The sequence below is a fragment of the Peromyscus californicus genome, unplaced genomic scaffold (genome assembly GCF_007827085.1).
Source record: "Peromyscus californicus insignis strain IS unplaced genomic scaffold, ASM782708v3 Scaffold_13__1_contigs__length_99412109, whole genome shotgun sequence".
Lineage (NCBI taxonomy): Eukaryota > Metazoa > Chordata > Mammalia > Rodentia > Cricetidae > Peromyscus > Peromyscus californicus.
Window position 1 is genome coordinate 77,563,080 of NW_026294424.1, and position 26,294 is coordinate 77,589,373.

At 35.4% G+C, this 26,294-nt stretch overlaps 1 protein-coding gene across 10 annotated transcripts in view; it reads right to left on the bottom strand.

Moving 5' to 3' along the window:
• The window catches only part of Epha5 (EPH receptor A5), a 347,746-nt gene that overhangs the window by 309,811 nt on the left and 11,641 nt on the right, over positions 1 to 26,294 (bottom strand). For all 10 annotated transcript variants that reach the window (XM_052735293.1, XM_052735292.1, XM_052735289.1 and 7 more), the window contains exon 2: positions 8,885 to 8,949. In XM_052735293.1, coding sequence (XP_052591253.1) covers positions 8,885 to 8,949 — 65 coding nt within the window. The remainder of the gene's footprint in view (positions 1 to 8,884; positions 8,950 to 26,294) is intronic.

The following is a 26,294-nucleotide window of genomic DNA, read 5'->3' on the forward strand; positions in this document are numbered from 1 at the left end:
GCCAAGTAAATGCTGTTAAATTAATAAGCACAGAAAAGTAGCTTAAAAGTTTCTGTGGCTTGATGTCTTACAGTATGTCAAGACTCATATGGGGGAAAGAAGATGGGAAAGTTTATGTGGGGGGAGTAGAGACTACAATGCTATGCAATAATTTGTATAATAATTGAAAGAAATGATAAGATAAAGATATATTTAGAAGAAAAAGGAAGAGAAGTGATGTTACTATCATGAAAACACACACCCACCCACACACTTAGAGGCATGGATTATTATATATGCAATAGCTAAATATGTCTGCTAAATACAATGACTTGCCCTAATTAAAGAAATGGAGTAGAAGGAAACTATCTCAGCATGTAACAACAAAGATATTGTGGGATATTTATTTATGCTGTGTGAAGATGTGTCGCTGTGATTGGTGGAATAAAAATCTTAATAGCCAATAGCTAGGCAGGAGAGGTTAGGGAGGACTTCCGGGGAGAGAGAGGAGCTTGGGATGAATCTAGGTGAGCAAGGGAGAAGCCAGCAAGACATGGAGGGACTCAGACAAGCAGAATGGAGGAAGGTAAAATGCCACACGGCTGAACATAGGCTAATAAAAGCAGGTTACCTTAAGTTATAAGAGCTAGTTGGAAACAAGCGTAAGTAAAGGCCAAGCTTTCATAATTAATAAAAAGTCCCCATGTCATTATTTGGGAGATGGTGGTCCCAAAAGCAAGTTTGACAAGAAAGTCAAACGTTCTGAAAAATTAAAGTCTTTCCTGGATCAAGAGGAAAGAGTGGAGTTTGTGCAATGTCCAAGAGATGGTTACAATTTGCCAAAGGACAGAAGAGTCCCTGTTAGAGAGTGGGCAACACAGAAGAATGTGTTCAGTTCCTCAATCTGAATTCTCTATTCCGTGTGCCCTGTTGGGGGCATGGCATACTTCTAGCTTTAGCTTTCTGAATCCTATGAATCAACAGAGACTAGACATTCAGATTTTTTTTTATGAGATCTTCCAACTTTTAGGCATTAACAATAAATTGGTATATATGTGTGTGTGTGTAATATATAAAATATATAATATATATGTATACATATATACACTAACATACAAAAATGTATGGCCTGGCTGATTAACATATTAGTATGATGTCAACAGAAATGCAAGAGAAGGTCCAATGATGTTTACTAGCTGCCAATACATAAGTTTATTCCAAGTCACACTTGTTTAGTACTTACTGTAAAACTAGAGTTTTATAATTTATTCTCAGTTTTAAAATACAAAATATAAAGTTGTTTCTCCAGTAAATGTTTATTGACAGAAACTGAGCTGTCTTAGAAATACTATAGAAGATTAAATATGAAATATTTATATTATACTAGGATCTTACAATATAATAAAGAATATAAAAATATATAATGAGGGCAAATTATTGTTTCTGAAATGTATTTAGGATATCTGTATGTAAACGATAATTGGACAGCAGTATTCCTCTTAAAATTTTGCCCAATTAGCCTTACAAATGGTGGTATGCTTTATCAGTCTATATATCTTCAACCAAATATACATGGAATTGGCAGTTTACATTGTATAGCTTTCAATTTCTACAACACCAATTCAAAATATGATAATCTAAAGCAATTGATGCATGAATAGTATTTGAAGACACTTGTGTGCATGTCTGCAAGTACATGTGTCTGTGCAAGTCAGAAGTTGATGCCGATCTTTCTTAATTGCTCTTAACTACCTCTTTGAGAGGAGTTGTTACACTGAAGCTGTAGTCAAGTGTTGTCATACCTAGTTTTATATTTTATGTTATATTTTTCTTTGTTAATACAATTTACTTAGGAAATATTAGATAACACCTTCAAACAGATCCATTTATCCAGGATTTTGACACATTCAGAGATAAAATTTTGTTGGTAGGTGTCATTATGATAATATTCTATGGAAGTACATTAACATTTTCTTGAAAATAGATTTTGTTCTTTTAATATATTCTGACTGTGTTTCCACTCCTCAAACTCCTCCCAGATCTTGACCATCTTCCCACCCACCTAAATTTACAGTTTTTCTCGCTCTCTCATTTGAAAACAGTCAACTAAGAAACAAACAACCCCTCAAATAATCCCAGAACAGAACAAAACAAACAAACAAACAGAAAGAACAAAAGAAAAAGCCCACAAAACAAATTCAGAAACAGACACACACACACAGAAATCACATAAAAACACAAATTGGAAACCAAAATATATAGGCGAAAGAAGGAAAACCCAGATAAAGCATTGTGAGACAAAGACTCTCCAAAACTACCATTGTGTTTGTATTGTGTTGGCCATCCACTGCTGGGTATGGGCCACGCCCTTAAGTGTGGTTTTATACCCAGTGAGACTCTGTTGGAGACATTTTTTTTCTATGTGAGTATGTATTACTGGGAAATAACTCCAGGGTTAAGAATGGGGGCTTGTGTTTACTTCCCGCCTCAGCACTGGGACCTTATTTAGCTTATACCTGTGCAGGCCCTGTGCATGCTGCCACAGTGTCTGTTAGTTCATGTGTGTATTAGTCCTGTTGTGTCTAGAAGGTGCTGTCTCCTGGGTGTCTTCCAGCCCCACTGGCTCTTACACCCTTTCTGGCTCCTCTTCCACAAAGTTCCCTGAGCCATGTGGGGAAGGATTTGATGGAGACAACTCATTCGGCACTGAGTGTTCCGCTGTCTCACTCTCTGCACACTATCTCGTTGTGAGTTTCTGTATGTGTTCCCCTCTAGTGCAGGAGGAAGCTTCTCTGATGATGTGCCTAGCTTTATAAAATGGGTCCTGGGGATCTGAACTCGGGTCCTCATATTTGAATAAGAAGCATTTTGATGACTGAGACATCTCCCAAGTTCATTTCTCATGTATGCAAAACACATAAAGTATGTGTACCCCTATGTGCTCTTCCAGGGTCCAGTAAAGAATATGTGTTTATCCTGGAATACAGTCATGAACCACAGAATAAGAATCTGGTCAAGGAAGGCCTGCAAATATGACTATGGTCCAGGCGTTGAACTGTCCAGTAGCATCCAATTCAGCTCAGTTTTAGTAAGTACTCACTAAAATGCTGTCACAATGACAAAATTGAATACAACATCCCTTAGGCTGTATCTCTGTCATCAAGTGATGTATGGCTGTATTATATCAAATCACAAAATTATGCTATAAATAAACCATTCTCAAATCAATTATTGTTCCTTAAAATAAATTTGCACACTTAGGGAAAGCATATAATTTATCACTTTTTATGTTTCTATCAAATTGAAATAGGGGAGATGAAAGACAAAGTTTGAGAGATGCTAGTATAGTTCTCTCTCTAAAAAAAAAAAAAAAAAAGCACTCTGTCTTTTCACAACCTATTTCTTGGAAGTTTCCAGTAAAAATATTTCTGATAATTTATAGTATTTAGACTTTAATCAGAGAAAGTGCTAATTTATCCTTAAATTAAATTTACTTTTGCTGGTTATATAAGTCTTGCTAGAAATTCTTCTTCTCTTTTTTGGCATTTAAATACACTAGAGATTAACTATGGCATCATGCTTTTTTTTAATGAATGATTAACTCTTAGCATTACTGAATATTTCCTATACTGGTGAGATGTTTCACAAAGGTTGTTTTCACAAAGTTCTCTCTGGCTTTGACAAAATAAATATATCTTACGGAATTCTTGGAGTTGGTTTTACTTATGTTTGTTGATGAATATGTGTTTTGCTTTATTTCAAATATGAGATTATACTAATTAATTAATCTTCACATATTGGCCCTGTCCCTTTAGGCCACTTGTGTCCTTTCTCATTTTCCCTCTTTCAATTTCCCAGACAGGATGAGCTCTGTTGTTCTATTTCCACCTTTATTCTCCTTTTCTTCTTCCTGACCACACCTGCTCTTAGACATCTGTGGTGGATTCTTTATTTCAGGCTTTACATTTATACTTCTATATAATCTGCTTCTTTATAAGATAATCAATCTTTATTGGCATTTTTAATTAGATGAGATACAATAATTGTAGTGTAGATGGAGTTTTCCTGCCTGGCCCACAGTCAGGACAAATCTCTATCACCCGCCAGTCCCACAGCCACTCAGACCCAACCAAGTAAACACAGAGACTTATATTGCTTACAAACTGTATGGCCGTAGCAGGCTTCTTGCTAACTGTTCTTACAGCTTAAATTAATCCATTTCCATTAATCTATACCTTGCCACATGGCTCGTGGCTTACCGGCATCTTCACATGCTGTTTCTCATCATGGCGGCTGGCAGTGTCTCTCTGACTCAGTCTTCCTTCCCAGCTCTATTCTCCTCCTTGTCCCGCCGAAATTATTTTCTCTGAATTTGTCAAATACAAATGGACTAGACATTGTTTAGACATTTATTACTTGTATATATTGTATATAGTCAGTATATATTGTATATAGTCATTGTACTTTTGTATATAGTTTTTCTTTTGTTAGTTATAACCTTTTTCTTTTTTTTCCATTTTTATTAAAATAGAAAAGGGGAAATGTGGTGGTATTTTACTTGTACTGAAATGTGATTTTAATTGTATGTTAATAAATAAAGTTGCCTGGGGGTCAGAGCTATTAGAGCCATAGCAAGTGCATGGCGGCGGTGGAACACGCCTTTAAGGACCTGGAGGGCGGTACATACAGGCAGTGACGAGGCAGTCACATGTTTGGGTTTACAACCAATGAGAAGGCAGAACAGCTAGACTATATAAAGACATACACACAGGAAGTAGGTCTTTTTCGGAGAGCTCTCTTGACTGAAGAGAATCGCTGAAGCAGGAAGGGTGAGGCTCTTAGCTCTGACCTCTTGGCTTTCTTCTCTGAATCGGCTCTGTGTTTCTTATTTAATAAGACGGTTGGTTTACATCTACATTGTAGTTTCTTTAATCTTGTAGTTTCACATTTTCTTTTAGTCTTTCTATCTGTTTTAAACTGCTTGTTAAAGTTACAGTCTTCACCTACTTTTTTAATCCTGGGAATTCTCAAAATAATTTCTATCAATTACTATTGTCTTCACTTTTTATAATGCATGTTGTTCTTTGTACTCTCTTTAGTTTTGTGCTGAAAACTAGGCACTTTAAACACACTGTTGACATTTGGCAACTTAGATTGTCCCCACATTCCAGGATTTGTGATTTATTTGTAAAAACACCATTCTAAACTAATTCTGAGAACAGTATATTTCCATATATGTGGCCATCAATATGATTGTTTAGTTGAATACTAGACATTACCTGAAAAATTTTTCTCCAAACATTAAATGTTCTTAATTTATATTTTTTATATATTATTTATATATAAGACCAAAATGGTCTTATATTCACCAAGTGACTGCCTGTGCCTGTTGACACATTCATTCAACATTTATCCAAGTAACTGTGTTTGTTTTCTTTTTGTACAGGATCTCAAGGCCATTCACAGGCGATACTTAAATCATCCTCAGGTCCTAATGGAGCATACCTAGATCCTTGACAAGTGCACAAACCTCCTCTTCAGCATTCCAGAAGTTTTAGTTTCCAACAATTTTACTGAATGGCTACTTTAATATTTATACCAAACTTTACCTATGAATTACTAGATATTTGCCTATCTTTCTAACACATGCCAAGCTGAAAAATAATTTGACTAAAAGTGTTCAAATTCAAATCTAAGTCAGTCTTCTAGGAACTCAAGAGACATCAAATAATGACAGTTCTTTGCAGTTGGGAACATGAGCAATTTCCTGTCTTTCTCTACTTTTCAGGTGCCTACTCAGCGGGTGCTTCTCATGATGCTGGCTGGATTCAGGTTTTTTAGGACTTCCTTGGAGATGGTCAGGTGGAAGCAATATAAGGTTCAAATCTTTCTCTTCTTACAAAAATTAGTTTTTGTTTTGTTTTGTTTTTGTAAATAAATGTTCTCTAGGTTACTGTCAGACGGTGGTTCATTTCTACACCTTGAAAACATTGATTCTGACAATCTTTTCCAATATTGCTAGGACTTTCATGGAGGAGGAAATCATTAGAGGCCCATATTCTATGGCTTTTTGTTGACATCATTCCAATGACTTATATTTCACACAGTATGATATTGCATATATAAATATAAATTCCACAATCTATTTAGATTCTATTAAAAACTTGTACATTTCTTCCTATACTCATTTAGACTGTGAACACTCATTTTATTTAAAATAATAATATCACTTCTATTATCTTGCATATAAATGGCACCTAACAAGAAAAATGCAATTAAAGATTTCACACACATTCTTTCACTTGTAAAACAACATCAAAAATCTCTAAATTTCTCTAAATTAATTTCTCTGTCTTCAGGATACATCGTTACAGGCTATCTATGTCAAAGAAAATATGATACATAAAAACATACAGTCATCCTAAAATAATGAATATGATTTTACAATCTAGAAAGGAAACTAGTATTTTTACAAAAATGATAATTAAAAAAAACCAAAGTAGCATGATATTGTTAGAATGTTGGTAAGAGCCGGGTCCTTATACAAAGACCTTTGTTTTCTATAAAGAAATGGTACAAGGAATTAAGCCATGCCTCCCAAAGTTCCCAGTCATAAGAGTAACTACAACATCATATTTATACTCACCCTGACACATACTTTCAACACTCTGTTTTAATAAGTTTTCAATTAAAACAGTATCAAAGGACAAAACTAAAACCAAAGGGAATAAAATATTTTCTAAGGGCTGTAAAAGTGTAATTTTAAAATGCATTTTCATCATATTTTCAAAAAGGACACTTGATATACTTATTAAATAAAACATTTTGGGTATGTATAAAATACCACACTATAATAAACACACTCAGGGATAACAACTTTCAGAGAAATTTATGAGAGCAAAAGGGATGAAATGGAATATATGAAGGTTAATATGGCACAATTGATTTCATTATATTAACAGTCATTTTATCTGTCTCACACATCTGTTCTTGTTACTTACAGATTCTAACAACTGAACAATATTGGTTTTTACGTTGTATTTGTAAATGTAACTGTAATTTGAAATACCAAATTAATTTGAAGTTGCTGAACTGTCTAAAGCTAGATGAAATAAGGAGCTTAGCACACAATTAGGAACTTTAAAAATTAATATAACCTGTGTTATTTTTCTTAAAATAACTTTCTCAGAAAAGGATTGTCTTAGTTTGCCTCCTGTTGCTGAGATAAACACCATGACCTGAAGCAACATGGGAAGGAAAGAGTTTATTTTGGAGTTTATCATACTCCCTTCAAAGGGCAGGAACCCAAACAAGACTGGAGGCAGGAGTCGTGGATGAAGGTCCTTACTTTACATGGATTGCACAGCTTGGTTACTTCCACCATGTAAAGCCACCTGCAGGCAGGAGACACAGCCCACAGTGGGCTGCGGCCTCCCAAATAAATCAACAAACAAGACAAATGCTCCACTGACATCCCCACAGGTCGGTCCTGAGAGAGGTTCTTCCGCAACTGTAGTTCCCTCTTCTCAAATGACTCTAGTATGTGTCAGGATGACCAACATTCACCAGCACAAAGACTAATTAACTCAATTATTTTTTTCATTAACTGGAAGATAATCATTGAAATATTTTGGATAATTAGGTTGCTAGCACAAGACTTGTTAGAATATTCTCTTGCTTAAAGTTGTTTCCATCTCATGAGAAATTATATATACATATATGTTACATGTTAAATTAATTGCTTATATGAACATTAAAGTAAGATTGATCGATAGATTTAAACACCCGAAGTATAATTTCAAAACAAATGACTGAAAAATTTGGTAATTTTGTCAAGATAATTGAGTATAACGTTAACTTGAAAAATTTAAGATGTCAAACTATTAATTTTTTTTTTTTTTTTTTTTTGGTTTTTTCGAGACAGGTTTCTCTGTGTAGCTTTGCTCCTTTCCTGGAACTCACTTGGTAGCCCAGGCAGGCCTCGAACTCACAGAGATCCGCCTGCCTCTGCCTCCCAAGTGCTGGGATTAAAGGCATGCGCCACCACCGTCGGCGTCAAACTATTAATGTTGCAGGTTAATAAAAATCTCAAAAAATTAAAATTGTTTTATTATAAAATTGTGAAAAAATCAGTTCCTCAGAGTCACATGATGACATTAGAGAACAATACTTAATTTGGGCTTTCATTTTCTGATAAAATCCTTGTGAATTTATTTGGAAAGCTGATCATGTGCTGCTCTTCTAATTGTACTGCTGTGTTACTATTGTTAGCAATATAAATTCTGTTATGTATGTAAATAGTCTTAAAATGACATCAAATTTTCTTCTCAAAGATGTTGCTTCAATATATTTCAAAAAATAATTTAATGAAATATTAATCATGAAATATTCTGGTGAAATATTCTTTTCTGAAAAGTTTTCAGTGAAGAAAAATCCATAATTTGAGAAGAAATTTGCAAATGGTGATAGGACTGATGACCTGATGTGTTTTTAGCCTGAATGGAACTTAACGGAATTTCTTGGAATGCTTTCAACTTTTTCTAAAAATGAAATGGAAGGTGAGTTGATCTCTGTACATGAACATTGCACACAGATGACAGTTACGTTTCCTCAGCAACTTAACTGAGATAGTGGCAAAGCAGCGCGTTTCCTAGGTGCTGAAGTAAAACATTCTTAGGAGAAGAAATGCTGAGAGGAAAGCATGTGTCTGTTATCTAGTCACTGAAAACCCTTCCCTGGTGGTGAATATTTTGTCAGGACTAGTGTGTAATCCCTCCATTCCCCACCTGAAAGAAATAGCTGTCCGTTCTTGACAAATATGCCCAATTAAATTTCAGTCTTACTTCTGTAGCCTGAAGGCTATGTACTTAGCTGATGTTTTATGGAAACTTTCATAAAAACTTACCCCATTTTTTGGAAAAGCAATCCATCCAAGGTCCCCCATGACAGTGCGTGAATCCAATAGATTCACTGTAAGAAGAAAAACAAAATCAAAGTGAGTGCATCCCTATTTCACTCCTATCGTGATGCACACTGTGTACATTACCAACATTAGATTAGGCTTTCATTATGATGACTACAAGAGTTACAAAGTATCATTATCAGGAAAGAGAACAATCGGTTTGTAATACATGAATGGGGACTTGTAACAAAAGCATTTAAACTATGCATAACCCTAAATACTGTTGCTATTACATAAGAGAAAAAGCACAAATAAGATGAAATAGACAGTCTTGAAAAACAAAACAAAACAAAACAAAAAAACACTTAGAGTTGACATTAATGTTCAGCCTTAAAAATTACAGCTAAGCATGTTTTGTTTTTCCTCAAAAACCTGTCATGAATTGGCAAATAATTACATTAAGTGACAATAAACAATTCATAAGCATATTTAACATTTTCATGATAATAACCAAAACCTTCAATACAAGGGAAAATTTTAATTATAAAAGAAAATCTGTATCTTTTTACTCAAGATGAAAAGTCTAGCAATTCAAAGCTTGTTTCTATATTTAAGAGTCCTGTGTATCCTCAGATGTCTTCTACTTAGATACAACCAGAGCTTAAAATGTGCCTCAAGCTGAATTTTTAGATACTTGATGTCTTGAAGTCCTAATATATTTAGAAATCCCGGGATTGATATGAATTTCATCATTATATAGGAACCAACAGATAAGTGCACATACTCACACTGACTCATGTTTTCATACACATTGTGCTTATATTCTGTCCTTGGGAAATTAAATCAATTTAAAGGGTACGGTTCAGTTAGATAATTCAGGTATGGATATTTGGGGGTTTTGTTTGTTTGTTTGTTTGTTTGTTTAACATCTATTTCTCATGAATTTGTCTAAGCTACAATGTAACTGAACCATTTTAGTGGAGCTCCATGTATTGACCAGAAGAGAGGCCATATGTATCATTTACTGAAACAACTTATACCACAGGAGTAAGTATTTTGGTAAAATTGATACCATCAATTTTAAAGGTATTATTATATCTTTACGTGTAAGCTTGAAGTACAAAATGAACAAGAGTTGATAGGCAAGGAAATGGGTTATCTGGCTATATTTAAGAAAGTAAGAGAAAATCACTATGAGATAGAGAAAATCACAACCTAAACTGGAACTTTGGATATTTTCTAAAACTTGTGTACAATTAAAATTCAAGTTAGATTTATTTCACACAAGTAAAATACAATGAGAAAATATACGCATGAAAGTGTGTACCCTATAAATCAATTTAAAACATATAATAGTATTAGCAAAGTAAAGTAAATCAATCTCCAAATTGTAGAAAGCACAGGACTTGCTAATTATCACATACTCATCGCTTTTTCTGAATACAATTTTTGTCTATTTTCATAGTTCTATAAACATGAATGCAAGTCATATGTTCTTTTTATCGTTTTTTAACCTACGTTAATCAAATTGGCCTCACGTTGTTTGTAGAACTGTCAGTTCCTTCAAGGAATGATGCCTTTACTGAAAAACAATACTTTAAAGAAGAAAAACAAAACCAACAAATCACAGTTGTCCTCTACCCTGACCACATAAGTCCTGCCAGACATGACATTACATCGACCTCTTCAGTAAGAGCCATGCTCTTCATTTTACTTTATTATTGGCTTTTCTTGTCTCCGTGGGAATAAGGCTACATTAAACATAAATGTCCTTGTCCTCCTTTCGGTGTATCTGGGACACAAGGGCTCTGTCTAGACATGACTAAATGCCAGGGGAGTGAACACTTTAATTGTTATGTTTATTCATTTTAATGATTCTTTTGATTTATCTTTGATATTGAGCAACAGTATGCCTGTGTAGTTGAGATAAACTAGCTCATATAATCAAACTGAGCTTGTTACTGTGTTGTAGTCAGATGAGCTTCAACCTGTAGTCCAAACCGATGTCTGGACTCTAGGAATTGGAACTCTAGGAACTGATAACTAGCCTGGCTAGCAGAAGCAGTAGTCCTCACTGGCCTCTGCCTGATTTGTAGCTTTAGACATTCATTATTAACGACAGGCCTCCAATGTCTTCAAGCTTTGGTTACTGCCACCTGAACTTACATTAGTCTACATTTATCTATGTTGCTATTTTGGTGTTCAAAATGTATGTAGAAGTGAACTAATGGCCTTATGCCACTAGTTTAGCTGTTAATCCAATTTTGAATGGGTAGTCATTTGATATTTGAACATACTACAAATATATATGACAATAAAGTAGGAATCTGTAATATTACTAAATGTTATTTTGTGAAAATGCAGTTATTAAATAGACAGATAGTGTATTTGATGAGAAATCCATGCATCTCACTTTCCTAAACTCTCTAAAATCATCACTGACCTTCCCCTTCCTAAATATGAGTGTGCTGTTATTATTACTCAGTGTCCTGATGTCACCCAGTTCATATCACTTATACTGAGTTGTTTTGCCCCCTTAAAAGAACACAACATACGTGGATTTTGTTTCCATCACCTATCTCAGACAGATCATATAAGCCTGTAACTCCCGATCATTGGATGATATCTTCTTCTGGCCTTTGCAAGGACCTGTCTTCACATGTACATAGTTACACACACACACACACACACACACACACACACACACACACACACACACACGCAGATATAAAGAAACTCACACATATACATATGCAGAAAAACAATAAATTAAACCTTGAAAAAACCCACAACCAACAACTCAAGTGTATACACCAGGCTAAGCTCAAATTTTCCATAATTGTATAACTTATGAATGAACCATCCTGTCAGTGAACTGATCCAGAGGGTGTGTCTGAATCAGCATTCAGTAATAGTCACTTGGAGTTGAGGCCAAGCATATGGCTAACCAATCCCCCCAAAACCACAAAGATCAAAGATCCACATGAAAAAAATTATGACTTCCAAATTTCAGTAGTTCCAAGGTTGACATGCTCTCACATTTAACTATTGATATTACCAAAAATTTCTACTTTACATTTGTTTTATAGTGTGTTACAAGGATAATATCCCTTAACAGAAATTACCATATTTGGAACCATTCCTTATAAAACAAAACAAAATAAACTCTTATGTAAGAATGTAAAGTTAGCTGGGCGGTGGTGGCACACGCCTTTAATCCCAGCACTCGGGAGGCAGAGGCAGGTGGATCTCTGTGTGTTCGAGGCCAGCCTGGACTACCAAGTGAGTTCCAGGAAAGGCGCAAAGCTACACAGAGAAACCCTGTCTTGAAAAACCAAAAAAAAAAAAAAAAAAAAAAAAACAAGAATGTAAAGTTAATAAAATGATAGGAGTCTAATTTACATAAATAAAACAGGGTAGTCTACCCAAGCAATTCCCCTAGATTATTTTTTTTTACAAAATCGGTGTAATTATGATGGACATTCTTACACTTTAATAGTTTCTCAATATTTATGATGGGATATATGAAAAATACTTTCAATAATTCATTAATGTCTCAATTTCCATATATATACAAAAATTTTAAAGCAGTATTAAAAACATCTGTGATGTAGACAGGGTGCACAAAAATGTGAATTTTCAAAAGTTAATTTCCCAGTGACTTTAACAAACTTATTAAAGAGGGGATTGGCAGTAATAGAGTGTAATTTCTAAGTGTCTTCTTTGCTACAATTACAGTAATTAAATTGTTCTGAACAGTATATATGCGTGTTGTAAATTACAATGAATACACAATGAGTATTGATCTTCATTGTACAACTTAATTAAAACTTGTCCGAGAGAAGCCACTAATGAATATAATTAGAGGAAATGTTTGATACCACAGTTACTCTGGAAAGCATTAATTAGATATCAGATATTTTGTGGAAAATGTTTTTATTTTGTTATTTATATTTTAAAATAAAGCCACACAATGATACTGAAAAAAATGTTCAAGGTCATTTTCAAACTCAACTATTAGTCATATAATTATGAGGATAAGAGGATGATGGGATGAATGGTTAGCTAATCAGTGATAAGGAAATTATTTCTTCAGGAGAAATAAGCCCACAGGGATCGAAAAGTTTGTAATCTACTGCAAATTCCTAGTCAGTGCTCAAAAAGGAAAACACCTCACTAATATTGGGATTTTTAAAGTGCTTTTTAAAAAGAGTTTTATTTTTATTCCCGTGGTGTGTGTGGTGTGTGTGTGTGTGTGTGTGTGTGTGTGGTGTGGTGTGTGTGTGTGTGTGTGTGTGTGTGTGTGTGTGTGTGTGTGTGTATGTGTGTAGTGTGTGGTGTGGTGTGTGTGTGTGTGTGTGTGTGTGTGTGTGTGTGTGTGTGTGTGCACCCGCCTGCATGTGCTCATGCTCACTAGTGCAGAAACATTTGTGTAGTGCCTATAGAGACCTGTAGAGGGCACTAGATCCTATGAAGCTGAAGATACAGGTCATTTGTGGATTTGTCATGGATGCAGAGAACTGAACTTGGGTCCTCTGCAAAACCAGTATGTGTTCTTAATTGCCGAGCCATCTATCTCTCCAGCAGTCCTGGAAACTTTTAAATCAGTAAATATATAATTATTGGCCAAAAGTAGATTCTAATAGAAACTATTTTAATTATAAGTATGTTTTAGTTTAATTTCTAAATGACTAATTTAAATTATTAATTTCAGTGTTTCATGTAACAAGAAAATCTTTTAAATAATTTATTTTCAAAAAGACAGAGAATCACAAATTTGTTTTTGATGGCACTAACAAACACAGGTAAAACAAAAATTATCAAAAGAGACTATGTTTTAAAAGACTAAGTCCTCAAGTTCATGAGTTCCGACGAGCTTGGTTAACTTATTCAGTTGTCTCTGTAGAGCTCATCATCATGATCTTAACACCCCCCCATGCCCACTCATATATTTCTTCTCTCTCTTTGACTGAACTCCTGGAGCTCGGCCTAGTTTGGTTGTGGATCTCTGCATCTGCTTCCGTCAGTTACTGGATGAAGGCTCTGTGATGACAGTTAGTGCATTCACCAATGTGATTATCCAGGTAGGCCAGTTCAGGCACCCTCTCCACTATTGCTCGTAGTCGAATCTGGGGTCATTCTTGTGGATTCCTTGAAATTTCTCTAGCACCAATTTTCTTCCTAACCCTATAACATCTCCCTCTATCAAGATATCTCTTTAATTGCTCTCCCACTATGTCCCTCCCTCAACTTGACCATCCTGCTCCCTCATGTTCTCATCCCTATCACCCCCTCTTTACCTGCCTTTGATCCCAGTTTCCTCATGGAGAACTTTAGACCAAGAGCTGTGGAACCTGCAATGGACCGGACTAGACCCTCTGCATATGGGAGACAGTTGTGTAGCTTGGTCTGTTTGAGTGGCCCCTGGAAGTGATATCAGGATCTACCCGTGGTGTATGAGCTGACTTTATGGAGCCCATTACCTATGGTGGGACACCTTACTCAATCTTGATGCAGGGTGGGAGGGGCTTGGGCCTACCTCAACTGAATGTACTAGGCTTTACTGACTCCCCATGGGTAGCCCTTATCCTTTTGGAGGAGGGGTTGGGGGGCGTGGATCAGGGGAGTGGAAGGCTGGGAGGGAGCGGGAGGAGGGATGAGAAAGGGATCTGTGGTTAGTATGTAAAATGAATAAAAAATTTTTCTTAAAAAATAAGATTAAGTCCTCAACTTCATGCATTCTAACAACTAGAGAGAAATATCAAGTCAAAAACAAATATGATCTTTTTTTGTTATAACTTTCAAATATCCATAACTTGTTAAGTACCATTCGATGGTACTTCATTTTCTTTAACGTAATGCTGACATGAGTCTGTAAGACCACAAAAATGTTCTGGACTACTCAGGGGGAAAATAAAGACAACAACACAGGAATGAATGCATTTTCTGTCACTGAACAGTTAAAGGACAGAAGAAGGACATCTGACATCCTCACCATCCATCTATGGTCAGCAAGGCCAGGAGAAAATGTATGATCCCTGTGAATAACAAGGGCAATCCAGTGCAAGAAAGCATATTCATGCTTTGCTACTTTTCCTTTCCTTTCATGATTTTCACATTAGCAAACACTTATAATGCTAGTTAGACCTCTGCTGCTCTGATGGTTTAGGAAAAAAATGTCAATTAGTAGCAGATAGGATAGCATTCCTTTTCTCTAAGGACATAGACTTAAAATTCCATAGGGTACAATATGTATTTGATGAATGCTTGCTTACTGATTTCCATTTACCAATATTAGAAAGGCACTGCATTCAATTACAGCACATATTTAACTAATCTGTGGGGACAAACACCACATACACAGCTGTCCAGCCTTTCTCCATGGCTCCATTCAGTACAGATGTGATTTCTGACTTCAAGACTTGACTTAATAGTTTATCAACTGCTTTGGGGAAAACAAAATAGCCAACAAACATGAGTAGAGAGGAAATAGACAAGTGTTTCTCATTGAAAAATTAAATTTGTAAATTGGGTAAAAAGTTTCATTACTGGTGAGGGGCGTTACATTGATTCCTGAAACCTTTGACTTGAAGACAGAAATTCATAGCCACACATAATCTCATGGATAATGAGTGGAAGTGGGTTGGCTTCTTCTCATTAATTCTCATCAGCCCATGAATATGAAAATAATATAAACTAACAAGATATTTACTGTTACATGTGAGATGCTATGCAACATAATATATAAGCTCTTTCATACACTCATCTTAGAATCCCTCCAGGATGCTCACCAGGAACATTGCTGTCTTATAATCCTGTTCAGAACCTCAGCACTGAAACAAGGAGTAAGAAAGAATGACACTGTGCATGAGGTCTTAGTGACAGACTATGAGCACTAATGATTGCTCCTGAAATCCCACTTACACCTAGACACACTTGGCTTATTGCCACTACCGGACAACAAGTACCATCAAAGAGATCAAGTCCACTCTAACCTAACAGTGGCCTCAAATGTCAGCCTTACCCAACAAGCATATATGTGAGTAGTTAGTCCTCTTGTTCTATTAGTGAAACTGTTTCTAACTACGTTTATCTGCTTTACTTTTAATTTAACTTAATTTTCAGTTAGCACACAAAATAATAGATTTCTTTGAAAATGCACTCACAATACAACTACAGATAATTACATTTGTAAATAGCTATGGAGTATTATGGTGATTCTTCATTGTCGAGTTGACTGGATTTGGATTCACCTGAAGATATACACCTATGGGTATGCCGTTTAGACGTATGTTTACCTAAGTGGGTAAGAGCCAATCTGAATGTAAGTGAACCAATCTCATGAGCTGAGGTCCAGATCTGAATAAAATGTGTGAGTGCACTTTCAATGCCTATGTTCATGTTTAAAGAGTTGAAAAAAAAAAAAAAGGACCTTCAGTTCTTTCAAAAAACATAGATTTCTTTATGTCATGTTCATATATATTTAGTTTCACCTGATACTCATCCAAGAAAGATAAGATCCTTTCTCTGATCCCTCCTTCTCTAGCCTCTATTTCCACCTTTTCCATACCCAGAATTCCCCTTTCCAGTTTCTTATTACATGTGTTCTATTACCTTCACACCTGCCTTCATTAAAGCTTCTTTTCCCTTTATTCTGTGCCCCTTTCAATTTAATGGCCTATGTCCAAACTTCCTCCCTCATATATACACATACACAGAATTTAGAAGCTAGGATCTACAAAGAGAGTAGAACATGCACCGTTGTGATCCCTGCTTAACTCAATTAATAGACTATTTAAATAGCATTCATTTTCTTGTAAATGTATAATAAGTGAATTCATTTGTCTTTGTGGTTAAATAAAGCATCCTGATGTATGTGTACCATATTTTGGAGGACAACTAGACTGATTCCATTTCTGGCAAGTGTGAATAGAATAGCAATAAACATGGATTTGCAAGTATCTCTGTGGTAGAATATAGACTCTTTTGGGGTATGTGTCCAGGAGTGATAGAGGTGTATCATATAGTAGTCCTATGTTTTCATATTATTTTGTTGCTCTTTGTTTGAGATGAACCTCCACACCAATTCCCAATGTGAATGCACCCATTTGTACTTCTATCAGAACCAAAGTTTTCTATAGCTGAAGTTTTCCTGTGTTCCACCTGGCCCATAGTCAGGACAAATCCCTCTCACCTGCCAGTCTAGAGAGGAGGAATGAGCAAGGCGGAACAGAGAGACGCTGCCAGCTGCTGCCATGAGAAGCAAGATGTAAAGATACCGGTAAGCCACAAGCCACATGGCAAGGTATAGATTTATATAAATGGGTTAATTTAAGATATAAGATCTAGCTAGCAGGAAGCCTGAGCCATTATGCCATAGAGTTTTAATTTATAGTTTAAGTCTCTGTGCTTTTATTTGGGTCTGAGCAGCTGCAGACCCAGGCAGGACTGGAGAAAAATCCAGCTACAGTTTTCTCTTCCCTGCACTCCTCTTAACATTAGTTGTCCTTCTAACTAGAATAAGGCTGAAACACAAATTAATTATAATGTTCATTGCTCAATGACTGAAAAAGCTTAACACTTTTAGATTTATTTATTTGTGTAATTATTTATTTATTGAACAATTGCATTTATTCTTCCAAAGACTATCTATTCAGTTCATTGGCCCATTTATTGAATGCAAAGGGAATTTTTGGTGTTTAAATGTTTGCAGTTATTTACACATTTTATTTGTGAGTCAAGTCTGGAATATAGCTGACAGACTTTTCTCTCATTCTAAACATTGTCTATTCATTCTGTCAATAGATTCTCTTGCTTTGCAGAAAACCTCTGATTTCATGTAATCCCATTTGTCAATGCTTGGGTCTATTTCCTGTGAAATTGGGTTTCTATTTAAGGCACTTGCTGGACCTATGTCCTGAGACTTGCCCCCTATGTTTTTCTCCAGAAGTTTCAGCATCTTAGGTTTTATATTAAAGTTGTTGATCTATCTACTTAGACCTCTTATTTTTCTGTAGGATTAGAAATATAGCCCTACTTTCTACTGCAGGTAAATATCCAGTTTTCCCAGCATCAACTTACTAAATAGGTTGTCTTTTCTCAGGATATTTTATTGGTATCTTTGTCAAAAATATATCTTAATAGCTATGTTTATTTATTTCTGGTTACTTTATTATGTCCTCGTGGTCTGAGAAGCATTTTAAATAATTATGTTCAAGTTAAATTTTGAATTCTCTTCCATTGAGTTCTAATCCTGTGTTTTCTTTATAAGCAATACTATAGAATGAATTGCCAACACTCCTCTCAATTCCAGCACTACATTACATTATTTAACCCATTATAGTCTACAGAATCCCCAACATTCTACCAAAACTTTTGTAACAAATGGAACACCTACACAAACCATTTGCCTGTCTTCCATACACAGTAAATAGAACTAATCTCTCCAGATACTAGAGTAGTCCTTCTCTTCCTTCACCTTTACCACCACATTGAGGGACTAAACAAATACCACACAGTCCACACATGTTCTTGACAGCTCTCTTTGATGGCAGGCTCTGTTTCACTCTATAAGATAGCTAGTCGGGCAAAATCCTAGAGGAATAAGAACTAATTTCACTTCTATTTCTGTGGTCCTCCTATTAAATCAGTTCTGTTCAATGAGCTGTGAAGGGATTCTGCAAGGGAAGGGAATTTCTGAAACCACTATTAAGCAACAAAACATCGAGAACAAAAACCATTTCTGGCTGACTTGGATGTAGCTGTGTACTTCTTGGATCAGATACCAGCCACCTAAAGAAAATAAGAAGAGCAGTGGAAAAGCAAAGCCTGCAGATTATGTTTGGCAGAATAAAGACATAGAAAGTACATTACAAGTTATATCATAGCTATGCTAATTCATCCAAACTTGAAGCTCCCTTCTCTTAGGACTTGCATTTATACAGGAAAATCAAATTTATTGCTTAACCTGGTAGACAACGTGATTGTTGCTACTGGCAAAGGAGGGTATCCCAACTGCTAGTGTGGGAGTTTGAAGGCAAAATTCTCTTTTGCTTCTAAAGTCTGCTTTTCTTGCCTTGTTTTTCAATACCTATAAAATTCCGTTCACAGAATTCTTACTGCTTTCACTGCTGATTTACTTGATCCCTCAGACTCATCTTTGAAGTTAGTTTCAATAACATTTCAGCCATAACATAGCAAGCTCAAAGCTAGTCAGGACTACAAGAAACTCTTTCAAACTCAGTCCATTAATTAGTTAAAAAATAACTTTTGTTATTCTTTTGATTGTAATATATGTAATCAATGCAATCAATATAATCAATTATATAACTGCTGACTGCAAGATCAACCAGTCTTTTGGTTTCAAAATACTCTTATTGCTACTAATTTTATAGAGATCTGATTTATTTTTATGTGTTTGTGCATTTTATGTATGTCTGTATGTGCACCACATGTGTGCAGACACCACAGTGTGCTGGCTAGTCTTGTTGGTCAAGTTGCCTACATCTACAATTAACTAAAACCCAAGCAGCTGGGTAAGCCATTAAGGGATTTTTCTTCATTGACTCATTTGAAGTGGGAATATCTACCTTAACTATGGGCCACGCCTTCAGGTGGCAGCCTGTATAAAGGAAATTGAAGAAGGAAGCACCTTCTCTTTGCCTGCTTGCCCTCACTCTTGCTGGTAAATTCATTCCTTCACTGTATTATATCACCCTTTCTTGGGATGCTGGATACTGAAGGCCAGCTGAGACATCCAGGGTTATGGATCCAAAACTATTGGATTCTTGAACTTTCTTTCAGGAGACAGCCATTGTTGGAATAGTTTGATCACAGCCTTTAAATCGCTCTAATAAATCCCATACACAATATCAGTTCAGTTTCTCTAGGGATTCCTGACTAATACACACAGAGAGCAGAAAATGGTATCAGATTCCTTGGAACTGGATTTACAGGTGCTTATGAGCCACTCAATGTGGATTCTGGAAACCAAACTGAGGTCCTCTGAAAGAGTAATATGCTTTTAACAACTAAGTTATCTCATCACTTTTTAGGCAATATTTTTATCACTAATAACAACAATTTACTTGCTGATTTTCAAAATTTAATGATCAATATTTACACCATAAAACTGACATCTATGATAGAATAAGTTTAATCAGAAATGCATTTTCAGAACTATGAATTAGTAATGAACTCTGAAGGTATAACCCAAATTCATATCTGCTGGTGAGTCTGTACAAAATGTTTAAGCAAGGCTAACACATAAATCCACTGACAGCTAGATAATGAGTAATGAGCAATCTGCTACCGTCACAGGACACATTGCATGAAAAGAGCAGTGCCATATGTTTTCAGTGACTACCTTGTCGGGTGTGGTAACTAAATTTGGAAATCTCTGATATTGTTTTCATCTTCTCTGAGAAAGGTCAGCTTTGCATGACATAAGAGTTTAAGAAGACTTTCAATTGCAAAATGTTCTTCCTAAGCAACTGCTTTATTCTATATGTCTGTGTGTAAAGCTATTATATGAAGGTATTCCTTTCAAAAACACAAATTTGAGAGTCTTTAGCACTTGAAACAAATGTGCTTCTACAAAATTGAGTATAAGAATGCTTCATGGCACAGGTAATGTTCATTATTCCTGTAATATTGGTTTTGTTGCCATATAACCTCAAGGAAATGATTCTTACTTTCAAAGGCTCAATTCTCATGTCTGTACCATCAGCTATTGAAACTAATAAAATTATATGTGTCTGTACTCACACATTTTAGCACTTAATCTTAACACTGATCTTTTGGTATGTTATATTCCTCATTTTACAGATAAGGAAATTGAAGCTGAGAAAAGTTAAACAGGCCAATGGCCCAAGGTCCCAGAACTAATATAAGCACATAGCTGGAATCTAAATCCGAGTTACCTAATCAAAGCCCTTTTTCTTCTTGCTCCTCTATTGAATCTGATCCAGTGTCTGACTTGCTGAATACAAAGGTCACATCTCTAAATATTTACCTCCTGGATCAATGAGTTTTATTGAGTTAATGGGTTATGAATAGTATGTTACAGAGGCCAGCATCTATCTATCATAATATCCTTAACACATTATATGCAAGATGAATCTTTGGAACTGGTGGGAGGAGTCAGTTAGTAAACATTTGCCTTGCAAGCACGAGGACCTGAGTGCAATCTCTACAACCCAAATAAAAGTGTCAGTCATAATGGTGTGCACCTGGAGTCTCGATGCTAGGGAAGGAGGGGAAAAATCAATCTATGGGACCTGGCTAACTTGTCTAGCCTAATCAGTGTGCCTCAGAACAAGGAGAGACCTTATCTCAAAGGAGGTATAGAGCCTCCCCAAGAATGGTACAGAAGTTATTCTCTGAACTCCATGTATATGGGTGTACATATACACGCACCCATGCAAATGTACATGAACACACATACCCAACTTTTTTTTATTTTACAATTTAATTTAATTTTACATATCAGCCACGGATTCCCTTGTTCTCCCCCCTCCCGCCTTCCCCCCAGCCCACCCCCCATTCCCATCTCCTCCAAGGCAAAGACTCCCCTGAGGATTGAGTTCAACCTGGTAGATTCAGTCCAGGCAGGTCCAGTCCCCTCCTCCCAGGCTGAGCCAAGTGTCCCTGTATAAGCCCCAGGTTTCAAACAGCCAACTCATGCACTGAGTACAGGACCCGGTCCCACTGTCTGGATGCCTCCCAAACAGATCAAGCTAATCAACTGTCTCACTTATCCAGAGGGCCTGATCCAGTTGGAGGCTCCTCAGCTATTGGTTCATAGTTCATGTGTTTCCATTCACATATCCAACTTTTTAACAAGATGAATAATTCAAATGGATTAATACCCCTTGCTAGAGAATCAAATTTCCTATGTACAGAAGAGTAACTAACAAAATAATGATAAAAGTTCTTTCCTTAACATCCAATTTAGATAGCTGTTGTTCTTTACCGCCTGAAATAAGGAATTATTGGTTTTATATCTGCTCAACTTTTTTATTCTTAAAAATCAAAGATATATAAGAAATAATTAGAATAAAATGGATGGTGTATAAATAACAGTTCTTTGCTTTGAATCATTCCTTATGCCAGAACCTAATTAGTCCTCATTCTTTATTAAAATGTATCAAACGTCAAAATATTCTGTATAATTATTTCTTCTACAGGCTTCAGGGTAGGATAAATAATGATTGGATCATGCTGTAATTAGAATATTCATTTTCTTCTGTACTGTTTCTCTTATGTATATAGTGATGTTTCATAATAATCTCTATCATCCTCATCTGTAAAGTGTTTTCATACTGTCTAGTATTAAATCAGTAATAAAAATTATTTATATTGAACAGTGATCATATGTTTCCCCCGTACCCCTATCTTTTGATGTCTATCCCTTCCTATAATTTAGATTTAAAATATCTTGCAAAAGTCTGCATATTTAAGGCTTAGTCCTAACCTACTGATACTGGGAAGTAGAAGAAATAAGTGATAGAAATGAATGGAAGACATTATGGTCATCAAGAGTTCATTCATAAAGAGAAAGTTCACAATGGACTATCTGGATTTAGAATTACCATGGAAATTCACTTCAATAATTTATGTGACTGTATTTCAAGAAATACATAACTGCAGGTGGAAGGACGCACCCTGAATGTCAGTGACATCATCCAATGGGCTGGGGCCCTAGACTGCATATAAAGGAGAAAATGATCTGTGTATCCACACTCACCTCTCCCTGTTTTTTGACTGTGGACACTTATGTGACACACCATCACACAGGCCTGCCACCAAGCCACTCTGTCACGATGGACTGTACCCATAAACTGTGAGTCAAAATAATCATTTCCTTGCTTATGTAGTTCTTCTCAAGCTTTTGGTCGTAGCAACAAGAAAAGTAACTACTACCGTAGGATTCGAGTCATGTTTGCTTCGATATGAATGGCTTGGTTTATTTCACTCTTGTTCATCAATCATGATGTACCACTTTGCCATGGCACCAAACTGATAGGGTCAATCAATCACAACCAAAACCTTCAATATGAAGAATCAAAACAAACTATTCTTCATTATAAGTAGATTATTCCTGGGTATTTGATCTAATGATTCAAAATTAACACAGACTTTCCACATTGGAATTAACAGCAAGATTTTTAAAATGTGAATACCTTCGGTACTTCTAAAGCACCAGGATGAGGATGAGATGTAGAGGAGAGAAGACCACGATCTTGAAAGCACACTCCTACACATCTTTTCTGGAATGTCTGTATTAAACTAACATTGGACAGCTTAAGAACTAGGCTATCACTCAGTTCAACAAGATGAACCTTCCTATCACACAGTTGAATTGTGGTGGCGAAATAAAGCTGTAATGGGTCTCTAAAATAATAGTTGATCATGATATGCATATCATTGCAGATTGGAAAAATTCTAATCCTCATACCCTACTTTGAGTACATCTGTTTCAAGCAAATTTTTCAAAAACATAAAAATAATTACTGATATTCTGACACTGTTGATTATTGGGTTCTGATTTTTTTCAATGGAATGTTTTAATAAATTTGACTCAGTGATTTTTGATATCCAGGCATGGTATATTTAACAATCTTCTTAGTTTGTCTAGGATAAGCAACTCCGGGTGAGAAAACAATGGTTGGAAGTAGTCTATACTGTGCATTGCAGTTTAATTTTATTGACATGTTTAGATATCTATAAGTCAGTATCCTATCACACTGTCTTATATACAATATTATTTTTCTGTATTATCACCTTGACTTGCAAAAAGAACCCATGAGCTTCAAAGGAGAAATCTTAGATGTTCATTTAGGAAAAGTGAAGGGAGATGCAAAAACACATCCAAGAAACCTATAACTAGATGCGATTAGTAACTAGATGTCTGGGATTTAGTTTCAGTGAAAGTTTCTGCAACTAATCAAAGAAGAGGGGGAGGAAGAAGAAAGGGTAGTAAGAAGGAAAGAGGAGGAAGAAGATGAGAGAGAGGTAAAAAGGTGAGGGGGAAGAAATAAGAATGAGAGGAGAGAGAAGAGGAAGAAGAGGAAGAGAATTAAGATGTAGAGGAGAAAGAGTCATACCCTTGAAAAATGTTGATAATATTATATCCTTATCTTTACACAATACGGAAGCTCTTATCAGAACAAAATCACTTCACACACATTTTGAAACTACAGATGATTATATGTGCTGTCCTTCTCTATCCTAAACAAAAATATCATTTCGATTATCATCTTCCAAATCACAGGATTAGCAATAAGTCTGTTTTCTGATGAACTGACATATTTTTGATGAGGAAATGAGAGTTGTGTAATCAAATATCTAAACTTAAAATTTCTGAGGAAGTGCCTCAGCATCAATGGCGGCCATGATTTCTCAATATGAATTTTCCATGGTCCTTTCCATATATAATGATAATATCCATGAGGGTATTGATGGTTTCTGAGGCACATGCTTTTTCTAAAGCATGATTTCTTCCTTGCAAATTATTAGCATAAGTAAAATACAATCCATATTAGTAGTAACATTTGGAGGAATGCAATACCTGGCTCAAATGGTACAGTCAAGAGCTTCAGCAACTTACATCCTGGCACTTTGTCAAATTAAGTGCTGTGTGATGGACTACAAATTATTGAATTATACCAAGATCAATTTCCCTCCATATTAAAAATATCAGTATCATTAGGGTAGTTTGAAATTAAAGGAGATTATGTAATGAGTCTTCATAGCAGTAGTTTCATATTTTCACCTCTTCCTAGAAAATGATCCAATTCAAATAATTTTATAACTTAGTAAAAAGAAACATATCTGATATTTTAAACAGTTGATACTATTTTACAGCCAATTAAAATGCTATTGTCTCTGGAGGGATAGTTACTTAAACAAACTATGTGTAAACTACCAAAACTATAGATGAAAAGATAATTATTTCCCATACAAACTTATGTTTTAATGCTACTCTATACACACAATAATTGATACACTTCTTCCTGACATTTTCTCTTTAATATGAAGAATTCCCTTGACACTATGAATCTACAGCACTTCATGAAGTATGTAGCAGTGAATGTAATTCAGGAAACAGAATAAATGAAAGAGTAATTCTTTCCATTCCTCCAAATTACAAACAGATGTTTTGCATTAATTGTTTCTCTAGATGTAAGATTAAGTCTCTTTTTGAGTAGAAAAGAACATTTTATTGCAGGTCAAATTGCATGAATGCTAAAAAGTAACCATAGGAGAGCAACAAAAATAAAACACAAGTTGATTCAATCACAAAGTACTAAACACAAAAACAAAATATTTCATATATATATATATATATATATATATATATATATATATATATATATGATTCCCTGTATATATTTAATGTTTGTTATGTTTTCTAAATCTAAGAAAATGCTTCTGATGGCATATATGTTGATATTTGCTTACTGTGGTTGGTGAATCATGTAATCTTTCAGTTGATAACATTTCAATTTACTACAGGCTTTATAAAACCAATCCTAACTTCTGTTAATTGTGGATTTAGGAAAAGAGTTCTATTGGCTTCATCAAGTATAGAATATCAGAGTGAAAGAAATTGCTGTTAAAAAATAGTAGCTTTAAGTCACTTAAAGAATTTAATTCAGAGTATTCATTAATCAAACATGGATTTATAGAGTACTTCCCTGATGTTCCAGATGGAGAATTAAGTTTTGGATGTAATTCTCAATGTGCTTCTAGACAGATAATGCTTTCCCTGCAGTGATGCATCAAATAAATTCAAGAACCAAGACATTCTACTGTCAGTTTTGTCAAAATTAAATTGTTTTGGTTGGAAAATTATATGGTCTCTGTTTTTCCTACAATCCAACTTCAGAGAACCGTTTCCCTGGTTAGCTTTTATTTTTATAGTACTTCCATTCTGAATAAAGATCAGAAAGGCATAAGCAAGTGAAAATACAATTTCATGTGACAGGCCACATGAGGAATGAATATGGGAACTCAAGCTTGGGGAAATCTGTACAGACCTAGGATAAAAATCTAGCAATACGTGGGGGAGGGGCTGGCTGACTGTGTTAGAGAATCCAGGGCACTGAAGACAAGATACCTCACTCTCCTTCCATAGGACAGTGATAATGAACTGACAGGAGGTATGATCCTGAAGCAAATCAATGACCACTGTGCACTCAGAATTAAGGTTTGATTTTTAACCTAAGGCTGCTGAAGGGCCATTGAAAAGCTTTACTCAGGAAGTAAATAAGGACTCTTTGAGCTACTGAGCTGCAGTCAAGTCCTTTTCTTCTAGTATCTCTACTTTCAACAAATAAGACTCTCTAACTAATGCCTTGCTAAATGTCACAACGCCAGCCTAAAGTTTTTGAAGATGTAATATTTAATG